The following is a 24,333-nucleotide window of genomic DNA, read 5'->3' as shown; positions in this document are numbered from 1 at the left end:
CAGCTATCAGTGACAGACATGTAAGGCAAATATCCTGAGCGGTCAGAACATGATTGTTTCAGAAGGAGGGAAAAGATTTTTAAAAAAGGCAAAGAAGCCTCCAAAAGGGTGTCAAACAAGTACCAAAATATTATTCCTTATGTTACCCGAAACTATCTTAACTTTGTGAATCCTTCTTAACCATACAATCCTACAGGAAGGAAATGCTCCACACAAGGAATAATTCCATACACTGAGAGAGTTACAATTTAAATAAAAGTAGTCCTCCAGTTATTTTTTCCATTTTCCAGTGTTTATGTTTGGGTTACAGAGGTTATCATCCTTCCAGTCTAGGAGTTGACAGGCAGATGTTAGCCAAAATGATTTACTGATTTGAGACCTCACCTGCAAAACCAAAACTGCCAATAATGAATGCAGAAACCAAAGCCGTATTTACTCAATTCCCATGCAAATACTACAACAAATAAATCTTATTTTCTAATCCCACTTGGAAGTTAAAAACATTAAAACATTTATAGCCCACAGTATTGTGTCAATTTGACACCTTGTGTCAAATGTGGAAAAATAACTGTCAGAAAATTTTTCTCCCTCAGTTAGGAAGAGTTTTTAAATGTTAGTCTTCAAAAACACAGATAAATATCCAATCTAATCAATAAAAATTCTAACCTAATATCAACTAATTCTAGCAATACTAATCAACAAAATTCAAAAATTGTAAGTTACAGAAGAAATTAAATTTGTATGGAAAGTTGAATTAAACGCAAATACGTCTGAAGTACAACAAAGCCCTCAAGGTTTCAATAATGCTATTTAGAATTCTTTGGACAAAGGCTAGGTAGTATTTGAGCTCTTCCCTTTGGGCAGCTTTGCATTTTACATATAAAAATAGCCAAATACATGTTTTTCTCATTATCCTTAATAACCTTAAAAGGTTTCAGCAGCTTATTACCCAGAAAGTTAGAGATACTAAGGTAGAAAATGGCTACGTGCTCAGAATTATAAGGACACTAAAGCTCTGGTATCATCTTTGCCCAGTTGTTTTAAATACTGTACTGCTTTCTAATTGTGTATTTCTACCCAAGATCTGTCCATTATCACAATGACAGATTTTAATACCGTCAAATTTCTACATACATTAACATTCAAAATGACACTAAAAGCAGCAAAATGCCACTTGCAAAATATACAAGTAACAGTTCCCAAGGTATCCAACCCTGACAACTGCATTATTGTCACTCGCAGCTCATATCTTTGTACTAAATACAAAGGAAGTCTTTGAAATTCTGACCATGTTACTGGTAAAAACAATGAGCCAGCTGAAGGACTGAAGTACTTGGTGAATTCCATCACATGGAGGAGAAATAAAGAAACATTCTGCCTTCCAGACATAGTATTTTATCTCACACCAGTCCTAAAAAAAAGGGTTTCATCTGCTTTGTTTTGAGTGAACTTCTGGTAATATTTCTGGGGTGGGACAGACCATGATTTGGAATAGACTGCCACGCTATCCAGGCTATTTATGTCCCATAAAGAAAATGTGCAGGTAGACAAACACCTGCACTCCTTTGGGATGCTCCTAAAATGCAGAGGTGGACTCAAGCATTTCAAGTACAATGTAACTGAAGACCCTTAGTTCTCCTCAGATTAGAAGTACATTAGACAAAGTGCTTTATGCTCCTTTCTGTACAAAGAAACAGATTTTTCCGTACTGGCAAGACCTTCAAAGCCTTACAAACATTGATGCACTATCATCAAAATTACTCAATTCACTCCCTACTTCATCAGCCTAAGAGATTTTTCTATTATTTTGCTCAAGTAAAACTGGCTGTTACATCATCCAGAGAAAGACTGTATCCACGACAAGGATTACCACTATTGCACAGTTACCGAACTACTGAGGTTGTATTAGCTTTGTGCTGAAAAACTGAAACATCATGTTCTACTGTTAAAGAAGTTAAATGGACTGCTAAAGAAGTTAAAAATGTGGTCATTACAGTGCTATTCATTAATTAGCTGAAAATTCCCTTCAGTTTTGCTTTGGTTATCTTGATCCCCATCTCGATTCCCTTTACAATACCTCTGTGGAATGAAATAAAGGCATTTTCTCCCTGCAGTATCTTGAGGAAGGAGGGAAGCGATGCAATGGAAAATCCAAGAACTGCATGCACATCTCCCACAGACATGCATCATGCATAGGGCAAAGAAAAAACCCAACAGTGAAAACGCGTGAGGGGGAGATGGGAATAAATCTGAAGTTGTACTGTACCACGCTTTATCACAGAAGTAATGGACTAACTTCTCAACTCCTTGCCAATGGCATAATGGAAAGCAGAGACAAGAAAAAGACAAGGACAATGATGTCAGAGGACCAAGACAAAACAGTGAGCAATTGCCACGACAGAACTGCAACTTTTCACCATTTCAATTGCAATTACCATGTCCCCCACTGGTTTTCAGTCCTCCTTCAAGAAACAAAGGTAGCAACAGTATTTAGGTAATGCAGTACAAAAACATTTCCACAGAGCAAGACCTGCATGGAACACCTTCGCTCTTACAACTTCAAGGTTTTTAGCAGTTAATCTCTTACATTGCAAATACTGCAAATAAAATTTGTGTGTATTATTACAACTGTATAAAAGAAAAAACTTTGCATCCATGCATATGTATGTTCAATATCTAACCCTGAACAGCAAGGTCATTAAAGGCACAGCATTCCATCCTTGGATGATATTGCCCATATTTTTAATACCTCATCTTCCTAGCTACTCACTCCCAAGCTGGAGGAGACAAGTACCACAGGTTCTTTTTGGAAAAGGGTGGAAGGGAAAGATCACAAACCCTGCTAGGTAATTCTTTTGTTTCCTCATCAGTTCTGCCATCCCTCCTCTCACTGCCTTGGCCCAGGATAAGCTGTCATTTCAAACCATGGCCTGTGCAGACACAGCCCTGCTGAAAGGCTGCACCAGACAGCTCTCATTTTCCACCTCTGGAAAACATCAACATTTCACATCTTAAATCTCTAGCATTTGCTAATACCTTCTTTTTGAGCTTTTTTTTTCCTTTCCCTTTGATCCAGCAGTGTTATATCCATATTTCAGCCTTAAAATGTAGGATTCTGCAGTATGGAGAATTATTTCAAATAATGACACAAAACAACTTTTTTTTCTTTTAAAGCACCATTCACCACAGCCATTAAGGCTGATAAAATAATTGGTAATGTGGCAAAGCATTATTTTTTTTCCTGCAGAGTCTGTACAGAAACCCCAGCTTGGGAAATTTTATTATTGCAATAAAAAACTACTTCAAGTAATATGTTAACTACATTAAGGCAGGTACTTTATCTGCAAATATAGATATATGTGCATCAAGCAGATAAATGTGACCATATACAAAATTAAGGGGGGTTTTGCAAACACAGATTTAGTTAGGTACAAGAGACACTTCTCTTGTAGTTGACTTAGCAAGTACTGAAGTTGGGAGGAAGGGAGTTTTTCCTAAAAGACTCTTCTTCATATAGCTGAACAGTCTTGGAGCAAAAATTACATTAAAAAGGCAGTAATGTAATGAATCCAGGATGTTTTTAATGATTTGACACAGAACTTCCCAGCTAATGCTCTGGCACCACTTGGTTCTGCTAACACAAACACTTCGCACACCCTACAAGGCTGTATCGGTCAACAAAGCTTCGGAAACATTTCAGCGCTGAGCAACGTGTCTTTGTTGAAAAGAAAATGCATGAAAAAGCACAGCCTGGATCTGATTTACAGTTTATTGGCCATAGAGCAGCTTTCTTCCTGGCGATAACAAGCTGTGTGTCAGCTGCTAGAATTGCTTGGATTATCTCTGTCTCTAATACCTGCAAAAAGTCTAAACACTTCTTCCAGGATGTGCAGATTAAGCGGAGATATAACAACTGCAATGCTCGAATAACAAGGCAGTTTGGATCAGCATTCTGGTGTGGAGAAGCACTTGGGGTAAGGGGCCTAGAGAAGGTGGTGTAGTATTCTTGTATTACAACACAAATTCATGATTGCCTCCTTACTAATGTGTATTCTAAATGTTTGTTTCTAGAGCCGCATCATTAAAGCTTTAGAACACAAATGGAAAAGGTTTAACTGTATTGACCAAAGTTTGAAATGTCATCAGAATATATCCTATAACCAAAAGAAAAATAAATGACCATTACACAGGAGTTTAGTTCGAGACACATGGGAATTACAGGAACAAAATTTTATGGTTTTCATTCCATATAAAATGACAAAAATTAATGTATGGTTATCAAAGTGTTTATGAAATGCAAAGTGCTGAATTGTTTCCAAGGCTGGTGAAAAAACATGGAAATTAATAAAAGTGGAAGTATTAAAAATTAGTTGTCATTAAAAGTGAAAAACATACATCCGATGCTGAAGTGTGTTTCAGTGCAGTGATACGCTAAGGCAAGTTCAGCAGCAGGTGTGCTGACATTGTGACTGGTGCTCAGAAAGAACCATAAACCTACACTAGTGTAATATTACCTAGCAGGGATATATTTCCTGTCCTGTACAGCAGGAGGGAAATGATTTTTAGTTGTTTAACACTGTAATATGAACAGTTTACAGATTTACATCTTTATAATCTACAATGCCTGTAAGTGATCTATGTATCCATCAGCTATCAACAGCACAGTGAAGAAAGCTGCAGAATTCACATGCAGAGACGATATTTTAGGTTCAGGATCCAGAAGTTAGGAAAGAAGTGCCTGCCTTCCAAGTCTATACAGAAAACACAACCAGACAAAACCTGAGACTACTTCATGTTTCCATCATCTTCTCTGTATTCTTGCAAAGAACACTGACATTAGTGTTTCAGGCTGTCCTACACCCAGTGATGCCCAGCTCACCATTTACCTTTAAACCCCATATCTGGCTCAAAAACCTGAACATTGAGACCACTGAACCAAGCGGGAAAGAAGGATACTAGCGACCGTTCCAGTAATGTTCTGCTTTACAGAACTGTTCACATAGTGATAAATCATTGATTTTTCATGAATTTCATTAAAATGTCGAAGGAACCTCCTAATTTATAATATATTTTTATTCCTGGTATTGCTCTATAGAGTAAACCTAAGCCTTAAAGAAAAAAAGCTAGGAATACTCCACTAGTGGAAACTTACTTTCATAAACAATACATTAGTTATAGTTCAGGTTAACTAGTCAAGGACCCATTTCCGTTTTCATTTACTTCCTTTACTAGCAATTCACTGCATGCAATATATAAGATGCACACTAAAAAATCCAACCTGCTTTAGTAATAAAAGTGTACTATGAAATCCCAAAGAAGAGGGCACCCTTGTTAGTGGAAGGATGGGGTGGAGGCTCAGAAAACCAGCAGGATTAGCAAATGAAGTTTTCTTCCTCAGCTGGGCAGCCACTGTGAATGATGTGACACCAGAGGCTCACATGGCAGCTGGGACACTGTCCTCCCATTCTGACTCTCCAGTCACCAAGCCCCAAAATCCTAACATTAATACGATCCTCAGGTGTAAAACTGATCTCCTTGAGTCAGTCTCTGTTGATAGGACAGGGAATCACCCAGGCTGTGCTACTGCTGGTCCCTCCACTCAGCAACAGAAGGCACAATCATCAGATTCTGGGGTTCTACGTTCCTTACACACAAAGAGTCCCACATCAAACACCACAGAAAAATGAAGCACACCCCATATTGCACAGAGAAAAGCCCATGAAACAGGCTGTGCATTCCTGATGAGTTGTTTACATGAACGTTGTCACAGAAACATCAAGAGAGTATTTGAAGCACAGTTTACAAAATACTAGATTGTTTTCTGGTGATTGATATAAGCAAAGATCATTGCAGTGTGAAATATATGCAAGCTTAGTTTTCCAAGGTGCAGCTTACTCTTCAGATCTCCACTGGCCCTGGAATTACTTTGTTTCCGTAATTTGACTTTTCCTTTATTTCTTGTCCAAATACACTCTTGAGCTTTGCTAGGCAAACACTGTAATTTGCAAATTACAGTACATTTAAAAAATATAACTTTAGCATTATGACGTAGTTATATTTCTTCAAACACTTATCTGTTCAAAATGCAATACCAAAGCACAAAAGAAGACTTACCATTTCTCTATGTCTACGTAAGCACACAGTTTTAAAATCAGCAATTGTCTTTTGTTTTGCAGATCCAAGCCAAGTGAACAAATGCATCTTACATCAGCCCACATTGTAGCTAGCACATAAGGGAACGTTAATAAATCATGCAAGTTGTGCAACAGCCACTTCAATGTAAGAGAAGCCTTTTTACAACAAATACCGAGAGACGGCAGGGGGGGAAAAATTAGTTTGAGGGAAGCCACTCCGAAAAGTTAAAACTTCATGTGAGAGACAAGGCAAGTGACACTTTCCCACCGACACTTTTGCGTACAACCACGACGCATTCACGTGAATACAGACGCGCGTGCGGACGCGTGAGCAAACGGAACACACACACGGACAGGAGAGTGCATCACAGCCATGGAAAACAGGGAAATGCAGCAAGCAAGACTGATGTTAAGACAAGACTGGAAACGAGGGCCTACTCGGGTTTGCCTGAAGAACTGCTGAGGTCTACTGGCATTTAATAACTGTTATAGAACTAGAAGTCGTAGCGGCTCGTAGGCTGGCCGGAGGAAGCGGTTTGTTAGCCACAGACTATCGTGTATGCCTGGAGATCTGCCTGAGAGAGGAGGAGACTACGAGATGAACAGTGCGTGCAAAGGGGAAGCTTCTACTGGAACACGGTGAGGGAGATGAGTGAGAGGTACAGACTCACTCTGTCTGCGGTGCGGTGGAACACTCCGAGGGATGCCCTGGAATGAGCCCTGCCAGGGAGAGAAGGAGGGAGCAGAATACCCACCCTGTGCAGAAAGAGAGAGGGGGAGAAGTATAATAAAAAAAGAGAACAGGGAAAAACAAAGACACCAAAAAGCCACACCATTCTTTTTCTTTTTCCCCCAGAAAGGTATCATTGTATCTCCAGTTGTTCTACTTTGTAAAAGCGAATGTTACACGCTACCAAAGCCCAGATGCCCTAAACTAGTCAGAAATCTTACAAAATACCTCCATTTTTGTTCAATATATATGTACACATTTCTGTCCAAGATAGTTTTAGGGGAAGAGTACAGAAACTGAGCTTATTGTGACTAAAAATACATGATAAAATTATATTTATACACCTTTCAGAAGTATTTTAGAAATACCTCACCAAGTAGTAGCTTGCTTAGTTCTAACCTGCTGGAAAACCAATCAACTTTAGTCAACAACAAAAATTTCTAACGCATAGAAACAGATTTTCCAGCAAGACCTGGTGCTTTAGATGACTCAATACTCCAATTTCATCAGCATTATTTACTGTGGAAGAGGTGACAAAGAACTGTTTTCCTTGCATGTTGTTTTGGAGCTTGAAAAGGATTAGGGAACTGTGCAGATCCATGAAGTACAGGGTTTGCCTGTCAGAGCTCTCAAATAACCACAAGTGTGACACACTGTGGTTGCTACATTCTCAAAACAAGGAGAAGTAATTTTCTTATTACTTTTTCTTTTTCCCCACATCCTTACCTTTGCAAATCCAAGCTGCAACTTCCCATTTAAACAACACAATGCTGATTTCCTATTTCAGCAGGACAGGTTTAAGTATTTACAATTCCTCTGCTATTTACAGTGGCTGAAAACTGCTTTTCCAAGCCCTGGAACACAGGTACTACAATAATGACTGCCCCACTGCCTCCTGACCCACAGCAACTAACTGTGGCTCCTCTGTGAGCCAGCAGGCTGAAGGTATCTGAACAGCACCTGCATGACAGAAAACAAGAACCCAGTTTGCCCCTCCTCTCCAGATTCTCTGCTGCAGACCATACTGCCATGGCTGTAAATAATAAAGTATTTGACTTCCATGCTTCTTTTAAAGCCATGTTAAACATCATATTGTTTCTATAAATAAATATTCTGCTTTTATTTGTCTTAGGAGAGTTTTAAACACTATCCTGATCTTCCAGTTATCCTTACCTAATCAGATTATAGCCAGCACTATTCCAGGTTTCAGTACTGCTAAAATGAAACTTAACACATGCACTTAAGCAATTTTAGAATCTGCTAGTCAGAACACTTTTCATCTAGAACAGGAAATAAAGAAAAAAGCCTGACAAGACTCCTTTACTGGTCTTCAGAAGCTGAGATGAAACAATTATTGCAGCAAAATCTAAGGGGAAAAATGAAAAAAGTTCTTCAGTTTGATTATCTCTAGATGGAGGTGTTGATTACCTAATGTGTTCTTACAGGCCTCCATCAGGGGTGTCATTAAAACACGATTTTTAGACTGCTGCATGAAAGTACTGGAAGAGTACTAGCTTCAGTCAAGCAATGTGATAAAACAATATAATGTGCTGCCTCAGCTGAATAGGTACATACATTAAATACATAAATAGTCCTGGGAACATGATTTATGACTGATGAGAAAATAAACGCTTTGGATTTTCATAGCGCGGTACAAAAGAACATTACATTTTACAGGTTTGTTCACATTTCCTCCAAAATTGTATCAGCGTACTGGAACACCAAGAAAAACTCTTTCTGTTCTCTAAACGCAACTGAATCTCCACAGAGTAGAAAGCACATTATCACCAGGCACAAGCCTGATTCTGCACAGACTCATCTGAGTTGGCAATGGGCTTTTTCCAGACTTCTTTGAATTTTTTAACACATTTAAGAAGGGAGGTGAAAATTTTCTATCCTCTCCATTTTACCCTCTGAAAAGAGAGATTAAGAGAAGCACAAGCCATCTGAGCTACCTAACAGTTAAGACACTCTTGTAAAGGCAATGAAGTATTTACGTGTCTTGATAGGTTCCAGAAATTTTTAAGCATCCCTATTAGCACTTCAAAGCACAGCATTAAAGTACAGTCTTCTCAATCATTCTTCACGCTACTTTATCATTGCTCTGACTGGAGAGGTGAATGAGGAAAGTGTAAGTAACTTCCTTGAATCTTTTGCCTCATGAACTGAACTGGTCTCCAGGCATATTTTAATCCTCTTCTCCCTAATGCTGCTGTTGACATTGCTCCATATAGTTAAGTTTCAAATAATGCCAGACTTCTATTTTGTAACAAATGAATAAATAAATAAAGTTTTTTCTAAAAAAATACCCCAAAAAAGGGTTGTTTGATTTTACATCAAATAAGGTAATTAAAATCAACATCAGTTGAAAAAGTAAGGATCAGCAGATACAGCACTGGGATTTTATTAAGATGAGTGTTATGACTTAAACTGATTATAAAAATTACAAAGTATGTATCAATCCCATTGATATAGCACATTAAGATTTAAGTATCTGCACATATAGATTTCAAAAAGATTAATTTTCTTTTCATAGTAATTCTTGTACAAAACTCCAGCAAAGTTACCAAGCTTTCTCCTTTAAACACCGACTCATATTCACCTCCTGCGACTCATATGTGCACTGATGTTCCCAAGAAATCCAAAGAGCAGGAAAAAAGGAGCACACTAATAAACACATCTCCTAAGGTGATGGTACATATTCAAAATGCACAGATAATGTGGCAGTTTGCTACTAAAAGTGAGAAAGAAGAAAAACCTGAATCACCACTTATTTATTACAATGCCTATAAAACCCATAAGCAAGGAATTCTAGAATTAAAAGATGAGAACATGACTTACCTCAGCTTCTATTAAGAAAAATCAAACCCAAACAAAAAATATCTGATGGGATTCTTCTGGGTTCTGAATCAACTTTCTCCACTAAGACTTTAATGATAGACAGCAGTTTGAACAGTTCCTCCCCACAGTACGTGCATCCAGCACGTACTCTTGGATCCCATTCCTCTTATTTTCCAGACACTGGATTTGTGAAATAGCAAAGGCATCCCCAAAGAGAAGTGAATAAGAATTTTAAAATTACATGAGATTCAGGAGTGGAAAAATAAGAGCAACTGAGATAAAGCAGCCTACAAACCAGAAGGACAAATGCTCTTCTGAGAGCCTGATGAATTGTACTATGGCTTTATGTTGTACTAAATGCTTTATGAAGTTCTGAGTCTAACTGCACTGGGAAAACCTGGTGGCTGTTTCTTCTTTTAAATGCTACTATGAAGAGTAAGGCCAGAGTTTTCCATTGTTAGTTATAAGCAGACTTCAACCTTAGAAGAAGAAATCATATGAACAAAAGCAATTGCTTCTGCCAGAAAAGCAGAGGTGAAATATTTCTAAGCTATTGCCACACGGTAATTTTAGCCCAACAGCCAGATATTCCAGTTCTTTTCCCAAGGATTCACCAACATGCAAAACTGCTACTGCTTTAAAAAGTCTTTTCTGTTGCAGAAACAAATGCAAATACAGCCAAGATTTTAATTCATACAACTCAGCCTCTGAGCACCTCAATGAGGTGTTTTTTGCTGCCTCTCACAAGCACTGCCAGTTGTCTCATACACACTCAGAGGTCCACAGCATGAACAAACCTAGAACGACAGACTTCAATACTGAGGCAAACGAAATCTTTCTGCAGCAGTCTTCTCTTACTGGCCTAGCACCCAGAAAGAAATCACGAAGGAGCAGTTCTGACATGCTTTTTGAAAATATTCAGATGAAAAACATTCCCAACCCAGTTTTATGTGCTGGTTTACACTAAACCAACAAGAACTGCTTGTGAAGGGTTCAAGGACCTCTCTTCTGTGTACTCCCTTCATGTCATGCACAGTCACAGATGCACACTATGACCACCTAGTGCTGCTATGGTTTTGTTTCACCAAGTACATGTATAAGAACATGAAGCAAACAGCAGAGCATTGGACAGTGAGAGAAACCAAGGCTGGATGTGAAGATGACCACATACAGTGACTGGACCTCAAAAGCTGCAAGTTTAAATTAATGGTTGATGACGCTGACACATACAGGATGTTTTAAGGCTAAGGTGGAAGGAGATACTAAAACCAGAAAGACAACAGCACACAAAGACAGACAAAGGATTACAAAGGTTCATCCAAACAATTGACATGAAAGGCTTTGGAATGACAAACTGGAACAAAATTCAAAAGGGAGGCAAAGAATATCTCAGTGCGAAAGTAGAGAAAAGATGGAGCAAAGAACAAGACCATGCAGCTCCCATGCAAACTGACAGGTTCTGTTGTCATTCTAGCAGAGACAAGAATGAACTTGTACACAAATTTAGGCAGCAAAGCTCGTTCTCATCACTGTGAGCTGTTACCAAGGGGACATACCCAGCTTTTACTGTACACACTATCTACTCCTGCAGCAACTAGGAGGAACTGGTCCTCACAGGCCAGAATCTTCTGCAAGTATCTTGGACCAAATTCAGGGCTTTGAAGTTTGCTTGCTTGCCATTTACTTCTCAAAAGCTGCCAAAAATCCTTTCCAGCCCAAGAAACCAAATGATTTGTCAACAAAAACTTGACTTCTAACCCCTTTACCATCAAAGTCCTGAAAAATGTCAGTATTTACTATTAGAGAAACAATCCTGCAGAGCCTGCAAGTCAACTACGGCAATGAATGCTAACATTCTTCTTTCTTGTAAGGTGTCCATTAACATTAATTTCTTCTGGTAATTTTTATCTTCTTCCAAGGTTTGGTTATTTTCTTCTATGAAAGTAAAATCATAAGACACACTAACTGGAATGAATTCTGTGTAAGAGACCTGTAAGAAATCCCTTTAGAAATGTTGTGGTCTACCCTGCCAGCAAACAACAAGCCTTTACCCCAACAATGGCCAACCAAGAATAAAGCACAAACAATAAGTAGTTACCTAAATTTTGAGTACCCTGCCAGGACACTTACAAGAAATTCCATGTCAGAGGCAGAGCAGACCGGCAATAGGTAGCTACCTATCAATTTTTAAGAAGCCAAATTTCCCAAACATTTCTTTCCAGCCCCTAGTTTTTATTATGCAAGCACTAAGTTCCCAGGATTACATTAAAGTTACAGAATATCCACTTATGTACATATTTACCTTTAAACATGAAAAAACATAAAAGCACTTTGAAAAACTGTGGTCCCTGAAGAGAACAACACCAGACAAGTTTATAATCACATCAAAATGGGCCATTTTCTAGAAATATTTAATAACAAAGAAACTGTGTGAACATGACTTTTAAAATCCGTACGTTTAATGATCTCCACTTACTTATCTAGTGGCACTACCATGAAGTGATCAGAAATACCAGCCATCTCAAATGGCCAGCTGAATTGCTGCAATTTATATGGTCCTAAATTCCTAACTGAAGGAGCTGCTTTCCACTGTCCCTGCTTCCTAGTTTATTCTAGCATCTATTCTTTATGACACACTACATTAACAATGTTTGTTAAGGCACATGTCACTAAGCATTTAAAGTATTCCTTGGAGCACTAAATCACTGTGTTCCCAGACCGGTACTAACTCCTGAAGAATAAACATATTGTATCAGTTCTGATTTGTATAGGATATATTTATAAATAATCACATTAATTTTGAAAATTTTGGTACCTGAAGTACCTAATATCCACCATAATTTAAAAGGACTGGCAGATCAACACTAACAGAAAAAAATGAAATAGTTAAATATTCATCAAAATTGAAAACTATTAACAAACTTAAAGAAGCAAAACACTAAGATGCCTCAAAGGAGTCATTCTGTCATTGCCAAGACTTCAATTACAAATTGGTTTAAAAAACCAAAAAGCTAGTCTATATTAAAAAAAAATAATCTAGTCTACATAAAAACCTGATAATTTCATAAACATTAACAATATTGCATGATTTATACCACATATAAGAATCAAAACCCATTATTTTTCTTAGTCTTCATTCTTAGGTCAAGACCATCAAATTAAACTGAACAGGAATGTTAATAGAGCAAAACAATTTCTTTAAGAGGTTTTTTGGGATTTGAGTAGTGAGAATACATTTTCCTCAAGTATCTCCTTCTATTTATTGTACTTTCTTACAAGAAAATAAGAGCTGACTGTGTCTCCTTTCTATTGCAAGAGATGTTTTTTATTAGGTTCCAGATCGAAATTATACATTTATATGTCTATTAAGCCATGCAAGGAAGCACTAAGCCAGAAAGTTGAGGTCTGACCATTAGAACTGGAATTTGGCTGTACCAGGCAATGGTCCTCCTTGAAGAAATGCCACATTACAGAGTTCCTGTTTCTGTTGGCTCACAGAAAGCCTATAACTTACAGACATGCACAGAAAGACTTTGAAAAAACCCAAAAAACATGCCCAAAGCATTCTGCCCAAGACTGCCCAGATATCAAAAGGTCCTGAAAAGCAGCATGGTTCTAAAATTTGTTAACACTTCATGAATTTTCCTAAGTCCCTTATCAATTTCATGAGAAACTCTGCACATGGATAAAAATACCAAGATGTTTGGATTGTGCATGTAATGATCATATGGCTAGAAATATGTGTATCATACACATATATCCACACACCCAACCACAAACACAGCAGAGGTTCTTCTAGCTCTTCTTAAAGGTACTGTCCCTTAATCCAAACTTCCTCCTGACAAAAAAAAAAGCCTTTTTGAACAAAACTACGATATAACTCAAAAAAAATATATACACTGGCCAACCTGGCCTAAACCAGACAATTGCGCTGAGTGACTCCTTGTGCTTGAGACAGCAACTCAAATTCCCCATCTTGCCCAATATCTTTGTCTTATCAATTAACATAACAAGTTGCACAGATTAAAACTTGTGTAGTTAAGCAACTAACTTCCCATGACTATTACTCTTGTGTCTGAAGCCATGTGATAAACGAGCCAGAAAAAAAGGTTGGAAACAATAGCCACTAACGTTGGAACAGTACCAACGCACAAAGACATCCAATGGACAGCACACACATGAAACTGAATTGGGAAAAACAAACAATGCTCAGAAGCTCCAAAGTAAAAGGAAATGAAACAAATGGGAGGAACCAAGATGATACATGTACATGGGGGAGCAGAGGTGTCAAAGCAAACCAAAAGCTACTTAAGGGTATAATCCTTTGACAGCAGGTTCTTATCAAGACAGAAGGAAGGAGAACATGGGTAAGGCTGTTTGCCAGTAACTGGTGAACACATGGCGTGGTGGTGCCTCTGTTCTAGTGCTATATACTTAAAAGAGCAATTTTAGACGGATAACAGGGGTGATTCATCTTTATTACAAGCTTACATCAAGTAACTCAATGCAGGATAAAAACAAAGAAACAAAAAACTCAAACCAATTTTTAACTTTTTAATAAAATGTCCTCGGTTTTCTAGCTAGAGCAGTAGCTTAAAGATCCAAATGCTATTTGCTGCTGACTAACAAAAGCTTTGTTTAGCAAAGGAAATGTTTTCTTATTATATAATAGCAAATATGTTGTCCCTCCCCCATCTTAAATATTCCACTGGTGTTTCATGAAGAATGTAAATTTTACATAGTGGAAACAAATGTGATCCACGCAACAGCATATGGGAATGAAGATGTCTTTTGTCAAAGTGATTTTCACACAATTATTTTTTAATGTTCAAGCTATTAAAATTAATTTTAAAAAAATAATAAGAAGAAATATTAAACAATATTAACTTTTGCTTCTACATTTATGCACTGAAACTTAGAATACAGTGTTTCTTTTTCTCAACAAATATGAAAACATCAACAATGAAAATCTGACCAGGAAAATGCCCTAAGAGATACCTATGACTTTGAAGTCAGAACATAAGAAAATCTCTTAAGTATAACTAGATATACAGCTAGGATTGACTATAACTTAAATGCTGCAAATGGTGATTATTTGAAGACTTCTAAAGCTTAATTATTTATTTTAAAATAAATGTTTGTAATATTTATTTACATAACAGGGCTGCCAAAGAATGCAAGGGCTGCACAGCAGGAAGGACACCACTCACACACAGCACAGAATCTCTTAAACAAGGCTGACTCGTGTGAGAGCCAAGGTCACAGAAGTGGAGGATGCAAGGCAGAGAGAGGTAGCCCAGCATGGGCCCACTTTACTCACAGAACTCCTCCTCCAGGAGGTTTGCGTGAATTTATCGGCACACGCGCGCGCTGCCCCTGGAGGCTTCTGACTGTCCTTCTGGCAGTTACATCTAGTGGCCTGAATCACCCCCAAGAAGAGAAAAAGAAACAAAGAATTGGTTAGAAATTAACCAGCTGAGCCTCTTGAAAAGCACAGCCAAGGCTCAGAGGTCAAACATCAAGCATGACTTGACTGCAGAGCACAACAGGATTAAACTGTAGAAACCAGTATTTACAGTGCTGCACAACTGCTGCTTTTCCCAAAGGATATTGAGAAGTAATCCAGAATAAATATTGACTTTTGGAAAGAGTTTTTTTTTCACTTAAATTTCTGAAACACTGAGTTCTTCAAGTCATCTTTCAGTCATTACAAATATAAGTTTTACCCATCTCTACAGTTCTTCTGCTGCACCAGTTCCAGGTTACTCCAGCAATCAGGTGCATGACTGGGCAGGGAAGGAGAAATTTCCTTTAAGGAATTTTGGCTGATGGTTAAGAGTGAGACTAAGTGTACTGAAACCCCAACACTTACTGCAAAATGCTAACAAACAAGGTAATTTGGTTTGGTATGCTGTGATGTGGGATTCTGCTGTTTAAACATCTTCATCTTTCGGTTTTGTTTGAGAGGGAATGTTCCCAAACCAGAGAGGATGAAGGCCAGAGCTCAGTTTTACTGCACACCCCTACAAAAGCACACATTTAACATTTCATTAGAGATTATGGGTGCACAAGTACTGTCTCCAGCTATGGTAAATATGTATGGTGTGCACCTCCTGGCATCTCATCTACCCTGCCTGTAGGATTTTCCTGTGGCTTGAAATGTCTTGAAAATGCGGGGCTATTCTACAAGAATTGTCACAGCAGGTGAATTTACCAGAACCAAATGCAAAGATATACAAGGCCAAATCCAAACTCAGAGGAAGAGCAAAAAGGTAAAGGGCACATGTGATTTTTGCTTGAGGCCTTGTGTCTCCCTGAACCTAATTTATGATGATGTGCCCCCATACCTTGCTCTCAGTTGCCAGATTTAAGCTGACTATTCAACTTGTTCTGTATTTTCTCCTAAAAAGCCAAACAACTTGGACTACTACCTTGCTCAGCTTTAAATTCTATGGTGTAATTCTTTATTAAGATAATGGACAGTAGAGGAAAGGAGAGGAGGAAAAAAAAAAAACAGTAACAAAAACTTTAAGCAGAATGACAGGCCCAATCCTTGACCATTTTTACAATACTTTAAGTGTAGTCTTTTATTTCCCTCACTGTTATTTTTGAGCAGCTTCTAGAATTTTATGTTCAAAACTGTTTTGGAAATACTTACAACAACATTATAAACACCCACAAATCATGACCAGATTATGGAATCAAAGATCCCAGGAGCACAACTGGGAACCCAAACCTACCTTTGTTACAGTGAAAGTTAGAAGGAAGAAAACAGCTCTCTAAGCTCTCTTAAAGCCTTCATCAGCACTGCCTACTGAAGTTGCACTCTGCAGTGCACACCTGGGATTTTGGTCAACATTTTGGATTATACTTACAAGCTGCTGCTCTAATTGGTTGATTGTTTCGTCCTTTTTCCTCAGTTCATCTTTCAGCTGCCTGATCTCGTTCAGCAGATCATCCATCTGCAACAGAACAGTGGTTTCCTGTAAGCACTGCAGGACCTAAAGCAACACCTCTACAGGACGTGTGAGATCAGACATGCCTGGAGGGATGGCAGTGACACAGCACATTGCTTTCCTCCTCCCATTCACACACAGAGAGGGGCTGCAGGCAAACTAAAGAGAGAAGAAACTTCACTGAAAGTCCATTGAAGAGGCAAAATTCAGCTGACCCACTTAATTTCCAGGGAAAGTAAATCAGCTGCATTTCTGAAGCAGTAATTCAGCTGTTGTGCAAACAAGTGACATTAGGTAGATGAACTGCCTAGTCAGCAAACACTACCTCAAGTCCTCTTTATCGACAACAGAAATTACTGAACTCAGAACAAGCATTAGATTTTGAGTGTTCTTCAACTTCATTATTTATTGCCTTGTTATATTTCCAGTAAGCGCTGTTTCCCTTGCATAAATACAGAATTAGTGATCTTTGTAAAGAGATTTTACAACTAGAGCCAAGCAATGCTACAAAACCTTATCACCACAGCAAACATAATGTTACAAGTCCGCAACTATAAAAGATGATCCCATTTTCAACACCTGTTGTGATTTCTTCTGCCTTTCATACTCATTCTACAACAATAAACCTGCCATTGACTTTGTGGGGTTCACCTAGGTTGGCATTCAAACAAAGAAAGGAGCAAGAAGCAGTACTTCAGTAACACACAAGCTTTGGGTGTGCTTTCTAAACATAAATGGGTTTGCATCTCTTATTCCTTAGAGACAATCAATGTCATTTACCTTAAAAGTTGACTCAGGTTCTTGTGGTTCTGGACTTGATGGAACTGAGAATGTGATGTCCTGGAGTGACACATTTTCATCATTCTACCAGAGAAGAAAAACAAGAACACAAGTGTGAATTACTTGTTGAAACAGCAAGTTTCCTTTTTCCCCCCATAGGAAAGCCTCCCTTGCTGCAGCCTGTGTACAATGCCCAAGCAAGGGCCATCCCACAGACACTTATATTTCATTTCCATAACTTGACAGAACTTCACGTCTCACAGTTTTTTGGTGCTGTTTGGGGTGGGTTTTTTTGGTTGGTTTGTTTGTTTGTTGTTTCTTGGGCTTTTATATAAATAGACTGTTCATTTTGAGAACAGTCAAGTTCACACAGTCCAGCACTCAGCTGTATTCAGTCCTCAAGCCCATCCCTTCCAGGCCCATGGCCAGCAAGTAAAAGACTGATGAAGCAGCAGCTTATGTTGTTATATGTTATGAAGTTATAACATAACTCCATGTTATGGACAAGTTCTAACAGAGTGCTTTGAAATAATTTGCACAGTAATACCATAAAAACACAAACGTTATTTAATTCAAAACATTTCTAAAATGCTAGAGGAAAAGTGCAGCAATTAGAATCCTAGAATTACTTAGTTTAACAAATTATTTTCTGCATATTTCTATTGTATTTTATATTTATCTTATATTCCCCAATCAACCAATTTCACCAACATTTTATTTTAAGCAACAATTCAAACAAAAACACACACTCAGAAGCAAAGCTACAGATGGTCACAGCTACAACTGTGAAAGAGTCACCATGGGAATGGGAAAAAATACAAAACAAGACAAACTACTTCAAGGAAAAGTATCTTGCACATCTTTTCAAAGGTCTGTACCTCCAATATACCTTTTACTGCTATTAAAATGCAGGGAAGTGGAACAATAAGACACTCCACAACAGCAGATTAAGACCTAATTGCAAAGAAGGTTAGTATGTCACACACTCCCTGGTGATTTAAATCTGTACTGTGCTACACCTGACTCATTCAGCAGCAAAGCAAGGACAAAGGTCATCTGCAGCAATTCCCTCACCACTGTCAATTATCTCGGTACACATGTAGAGAACACAGCACAACTGGAAAAGAAACTGTTCTAACACTACCAGTAGGAACTCAAGCCCACATTTGAACACTTGCTAGGATTAATTTAGGAAATCTCTCTTCTTGTGCTTTTTGCTTCTTGCTCATTATATTGCTAAAATGAAACAGAAGTCAGCAAAATCGATCCATCCTTGTACAAAAAAGAACATATGAGAATTACCAAAAAGATGATAGAATAAGCAAAGAAAATGCACCTGGTTATATGCTATTGTTGCATACGCTATTTTTGGTAGGCTAGAAATAATACTAAGAAGCATACCAAGATTTCATCAAATCTGGAAACTTGGAGAGAACATATGCTTTGAATCTTTTGGGAGAGATACAATGAACTTTATAAAGGTATCACCACATTGCACATCACAGGCAACAACAGGTAATATAAAAAAACCTGCTACCTCTAGCACTTTTACAGCAGCAGAATACTTTATTTATTTTGACATAATCACTTATCCAGAGTGGTGGCGACTGATTTTTTACCAAGGTCTAGGTTTTGATTCCCAACTCCAGGCTTCATTCAGTACAAATCACTCCTGTGAACAGACTCCTCTGCTAATGGCATTTCCATGCTGGTGCAAGCAGAAGCCGTGTGAAGTGGCCATCAAGCAGAGGGTGCTATTCACCTGCTGCCTGCTTGGCACTCTGCTTGGCAATCTCACTGCCCACTGTCAAACACTGTCACAGCGACAGTCTGACAGTTAAACAACTGCTTAAACCAAAAATTTGCCAATTTGATTGGCTGTTGTTTGTTCATCTCTTCTGGTTCTGTTTCTTTCAAGCACAATTAAGTCACTGAGGTGAACTATTTTGTAGCTAGGAAAAAATAATAATTGTAGGGGCAATCTATACAACTTAATGCATGGCACAGAAATGTCTTTCATTTTGCAAGCCTGTTTCTTTCTCAACTTCAGGCTTCTCATAAGCAAAGATGAATCTCTCTTGTGGATCTCATCAGATGCAAATAGAAAAGAACACAATGAATATGTATTTCAAAGGTACACAAGTGACTTACTGATCTAAAGCCTCAGCAAAATGCCTTTAACAACTCTGCACTACACGGTTTACATTTTCATTCATGTCTCTTCATATAAATGGGCCATATCTGATAAGTTGCAGTGAAGCTCTGTACTTGAAAAATTGAATTTCATTTCCATTCACAAAAGACAAGCTGAAATGAAACATTTTTTAAAAAACCTGCCTCCCACAGAAAAAGAGCGCTTCATAGATCTCACAGTTCCATTAACTATTTCATGTTTCAGTCCTCACTACAAGAGCAGCAAGTGCTGATCTGAGGTAAGATAGGGTGGGTGTAAACCATTGATGGGTTACTACAGAGGATGGTCAATCCTTGCCAAGATCAAAGGCTCCAGGGCAACAGAAATAGAACCACCTTATTTAAAATTGTATTAACACATTAGCCTCCACCCAGAGCAGCAAGTTTATGAAATTAATTGAGGAGGAGGACGAAATTGTTAAGATCTGAAGAAAACTTACTTCTTAATAAGCTTGCAAATGAGGTACTTTGGTCAAGGTTTAAGAGGCATTAACATTTACATGTCAATTATTACTAGAATTAGACTTCCAAAACATTTTCTTCTTATAGTACAAAGTTAGCACTCCAGTTAAGCATTAAAGAGAGAAGGCTCTCCAGCAGTACAGCTGTCTGTAAATATGGCTGCATTTAGTACAAGAACAAGGTACATTTTTCACTCCATATAGGTCAGTACAACGTTACTGAGAAGCCAGAGAAGGTTATGCCCACTACTGTGAACATTTTCTAACCTCTGTATGAGATTCCTATTGCTGATTTCACTGTGTGAAGGCACAGGAAGATGGCAGTGTGTGAGGAGTAAGCAGCCAGCACATGTACTGCTGCCTCTGTTATCCCGGTCACACGGAGCTCAGCCAAGGCTCTGTTACACAAATAACTCTTTATTTTCCCAAGCTGAACTGGGAATGCAGCACCAACCCCCCGCCGCTGCAGCTATGCTGCTCGCAATACTCCAGCTAATTTATATCCAGTTATGTGAGCCCCAGTCACAGCAATGAATCCAGCACAGCACATTAAGTCTCCTCAGGAATTTGCTAGGTATACATTCATTACGTGCTGTGCTCTACACTAAGTCACGCTACAACTGATTAGATAATTGTATAAAAATGAATATAATTACTAACTCTTCCTATTTTGCTGTAACTGTTCCTCTGAGACCTCACGCCCAAGTCCGGACTACAACTGTATTTCTACCTATCCAAATTAAATATTATTGCTGAATGTCACAACTGGAGAAACGCAATACATACACTTAAATGTGTAATATCGGTGAAGAACTTCTGCTTCCACAATAAAACTGGAGTTTGAAAGCAATTGGATTTGTACCTTGATTTTTTAAATAATTTGCAAGAAGCTGCCTGTGATCCAGTCCTAGTTCAGAGTTCAGAATGCTAAAGTTCAACTAATTGTTTTCAAAACTGTATTTCTGTTCAAGGAGTAAAAAAGAATTGTGGTATTCTTACTCCTTCCTGTTAGTATGAAGCTCAATGTTTACAGTAAAGGCTTAACACTTTAAAAATATTTCTTACAAGTTTTGCCCTAATTGTTTAGCAAATTAAAGTAGCAAAGGTCTGAACTTTCCCCCTCTGTAGCAGGCTAATTTACATTCCTATTCATGTTCTTCAATTAAAAGACTGGATAATACACAGAGAGTAGAATAAATATTCAGAAGTCCAGTGATGAGTTTTGGAACTGGTGAGTCAAAACAGGGTTGGTTTAGGTCATGAAAATACAGCCAAGTATGCCTGACAAAGTTTGAAGGGAAGAATAATACCTGTTATTACTAAACTCGCTGGTATGGGGAAGAAGGATTAGGCATTTGTCAAGACAAGGAGCAAATTTTGAAAAATGGACACATTAAGAGTAACTGCTTCATTCTGTGCATGTAAGCTGTTCTTTTAGAAAAGTTAATCTGAGCTCCTTGAGGCAAGGTTTTTATTCTGCAACCTGGCTATTATAAACTAGATCAAGATTTTACACAATATTCTGCAGGACCACACACTGCTTGGCTATAATGTGCAAGCCTTTACACCATGAACCACACACACAGATCATCCCTCAAGCTGCCAAACTGTCCTTGTGTTAAAGGCATTAAAAGCCCTAGAAAAAGGTTCCCTGCTACCTCTGTATTTATGCCTGGGGCTGTTGGGGGGCACAGTTTATGCAGCCCACCACTCAGACATTAGGTGCTAGGAACACACCTTCCCCTTCTGACACTGCATCGTTTTTGTTACAATTGTCTTTCCCCTGACAAAATCAGAAATACATCTCAACACAGGAAGCAAATGCTCACATTTCTAAAAGGCACAATCACACCCTTGAATTAGCCTCAAGGCTGACTTGCTTTTTGTTTTGTTGTGTTTTTAGTGCTTTACTTTTAAGGCACAAAGTTATTTTCATTACATTATCCTATTAGAAAAGAACAGTAATGAATCTGGTATGAAAAGACAACATCACACACTTTTCAATGCTAATCTGTATATGACTCCAAAGAAAGCCTCATGGACTGTTCTTTATTATGGCAACAAAAGAATTTTTGTAGCTGAAATGCCATACTTCTGTTGAGTCATTTAGCAGTTTACCAACTCCCACAACTTGCCAAGTTTGGAGGTGCATTGAAAAAGCTCGTTAAAAGCTTACGACAATTTCAGAACGTAGGATGGTTAAATGTGAACACTTCAAACAGTGATGACCCAATAGCATTTGCTAAGCTTCTTGTCAAAATACAGAAAAAAGATGAAAAGAATGAGGAAAACAAAGCCTTAAGAAAAAGCTGTTAGCATTGACTTGCTGAATACAAGTTTGATCAATGAGATCAATTTTAATATCTTTTAATTTTTTAACTCTCAGCTTTTTTGAACCTTATTGGATAACAGCTGTTTTTCACATCCACCGATTTTATTTTTTAATTTGACATTTCCTCAGAGAAGCAAAATTTAATATTGAATAAACATTAAAAACTTTAGCATTTAGCATGTTTTGTAGTCGGCGAAGTGCTGACAAGGCAGAAAAGGTACTACTGGAAAGAGCAACCAAAGGTATAGTCACTTTCTGGAAGTCTAATTCAGTGTATAAACGAAATGCCAATATCCTAGTAAGGCCAAACAGAGTGGAAATAAGGTCCAGCCCTCAGTTTATTTTCCTGCTTTGGCCCCTGTGGACAGCCCACCTGGTGCAGCAGCCTCTTGAGCCTGAGGAGCTGTGTTTTGACGGCGGTGCAGTCCTGCACCATGTGCCGCAGCGTCATCTCGTCCAGCATCACCGTGTTGTCAGCCAGCGCGCGCGGCGCCTGCAAACTGCTGCCCGCCCCGTAGCTCTCCAGGGCGCCCGCTGCAGCCTCCAGGTAGCCTGAACCCCTAAAAACAAAACCCAAAGCAGAAAATCATCAAGAGATGACAAAGCGGAGCTGGGCAGCCTTTTGGAAAAAGGGAAGTGTTAAGCAAAGTGGGCTATACTTCCATATTGTGGCACACAGCAGAAAATAAATTAATAAATCAGAGAAAGTCAATACTATTTCATTTAAATGCAGAGTTTTCCTTTTCAGCCCTCGAGACCTCTCTCAGACTATAAACTACAGTACCCTAAAATCAGTTAGTTCAGCAGAATTTCTACAAACTGTCATTCAACCCTTTGAGGACTATAAGGTTATATTTACTTCAATAACAAACAGCAAAAAGCTGCCCAAACTTACAAAATGCAAGTACTAAGACACTGCAATGGTTTTCCATGGAACACATAAGGTATTTTAATCAACATATATAATATCGTATCAACACAAGCAACAAGTACTTGGAATGGAAACAGAAGCATAACTTCTGAAAAGGAATTGTTATAACCCTCAGTGGTGCTTCCACTCAGACATACAACAATCCTGAAAATGTTGTACTTAGTATCACTTGAGACCCCTTAGTGCCAAAAAGGAATTGCTCCCTGGTGCTTTCAATGCTTTTGAGGGTATAGAAAAGTGCTTTACCTGTTCAAATCATTTTTACCATGGATATAATGGTCAGTATGGCCAAGATGATAGTGCTCCTGTGTATTCCATCGCTGTTGCGGTGCTCTTTTCCAGAATCCCTCTGGATGCTGTCTCGCATTTCTGTCTTGTCTGTCATAGCGGCTCATATTTTCACATTCCTCTACAGAGAGCATAATGTTAAAAAAAATCGTAAGACTTGTTCCCAGGACCTTGCAAATAAAGTATTAACTTTGTGCTGGTAACAGATGCAGTGTAAAGTCTGTGGGGTTCGTTTTGTTTTCTTTAAAACAAAACAAACGGTAGGCATTTCAGAAGTGTCAAGCAGACTGCTGTAACAATGTCACATTTTTATTAAAATATGAAGTTGTTATAAGAATAACAGCAACCTGTAGCAGAAACTAAAGAATCCAGCTTTAACAGTATTTCCAGTTTAAATGGAAATCATCTGGAGGAAATAGAGATTATGGAAGAAAAGAAATTTAAAAGTAACAAATTCCTGTCTTTCTTTCTGATGGTACCCCCAGGCCTTTAACAAGTCCTAACAACACACAAACACAGAAGGACAAGCCCATAAAAAAAGGCCAGTATTGCACTGCAAATGAAAAGTTTTGTTACTTAAAATACAGATATACCTCATCCTAGTCACCTTGTTTGGTTTTCAGATTCAGAGACATTTAATCTGCATTTAACTGGACAACCAGCATGATTTAAAACGAGGAAACCAAC

At 38.3% G+C, this 24,333-nt stretch overlaps 1 protein-coding gene across 15 annotated transcripts in view; it reads right to left on the bottom strand.

Moving 5' to 3' along the window:
- Positions 1-24,333, bottom strand: part of CCSER2 (coiled-coil serine rich protein 2) — a 62,273-nt gene that overhangs the window by 6,702 nt on the left and 31,238 nt on the right. For 6 of the 15 annotated variants that reach the window (XM_040070632.2, XM_040070627.2, XM_040070633.2 and 3 more), the window contains 5 exons: positions 23,605-23,767; positions 22,801-22,987; positions 17,442-17,525; positions 16,581-16,667; positions 15,026-15,124 (listed from right to left, as the gene is read on the bottom strand). In XM_040070632.2, the coding sequence (XP_039926566.1) occupies positions 15,026-15,124; positions 16,581-16,667; positions 17,442-17,525; positions 22,801-22,987; positions 23,605-23,767 (620 nt within the window). Of the gene's footprint in view, positions 1-2,266; positions 2,307-6,805; positions 6,891-15,025; positions 15,125-16,580; positions 16,668-17,441; positions 17,526-22,800; positions 22,988-23,604; positions 23,768-24,333 lie in introns of all 15 variants that reach the window. The other 9 variants (XM_040070640.2, XM_040070635.2, XM_040070639.1 and 6 more) reach the window with 2 other exon arrangements.

This window comes from Hirundo rustica, chromosome 8, assembly GCF_015227805.2.
Source record: "Hirundo rustica isolate bHirRus1 chromosome 8, bHirRus1.pri.v3, whole genome shotgun sequence".
Lineage (NCBI taxonomy): Eukaryota > Metazoa > Chordata > Aves > Passeriformes > Hirundinidae > Hirundo > Hirundo rustica.
The sequence above is the reverse complement of the archived record's forward strand: the minus strand, read 5'-3'. Positions and strand labels throughout refer to the sequence as shown.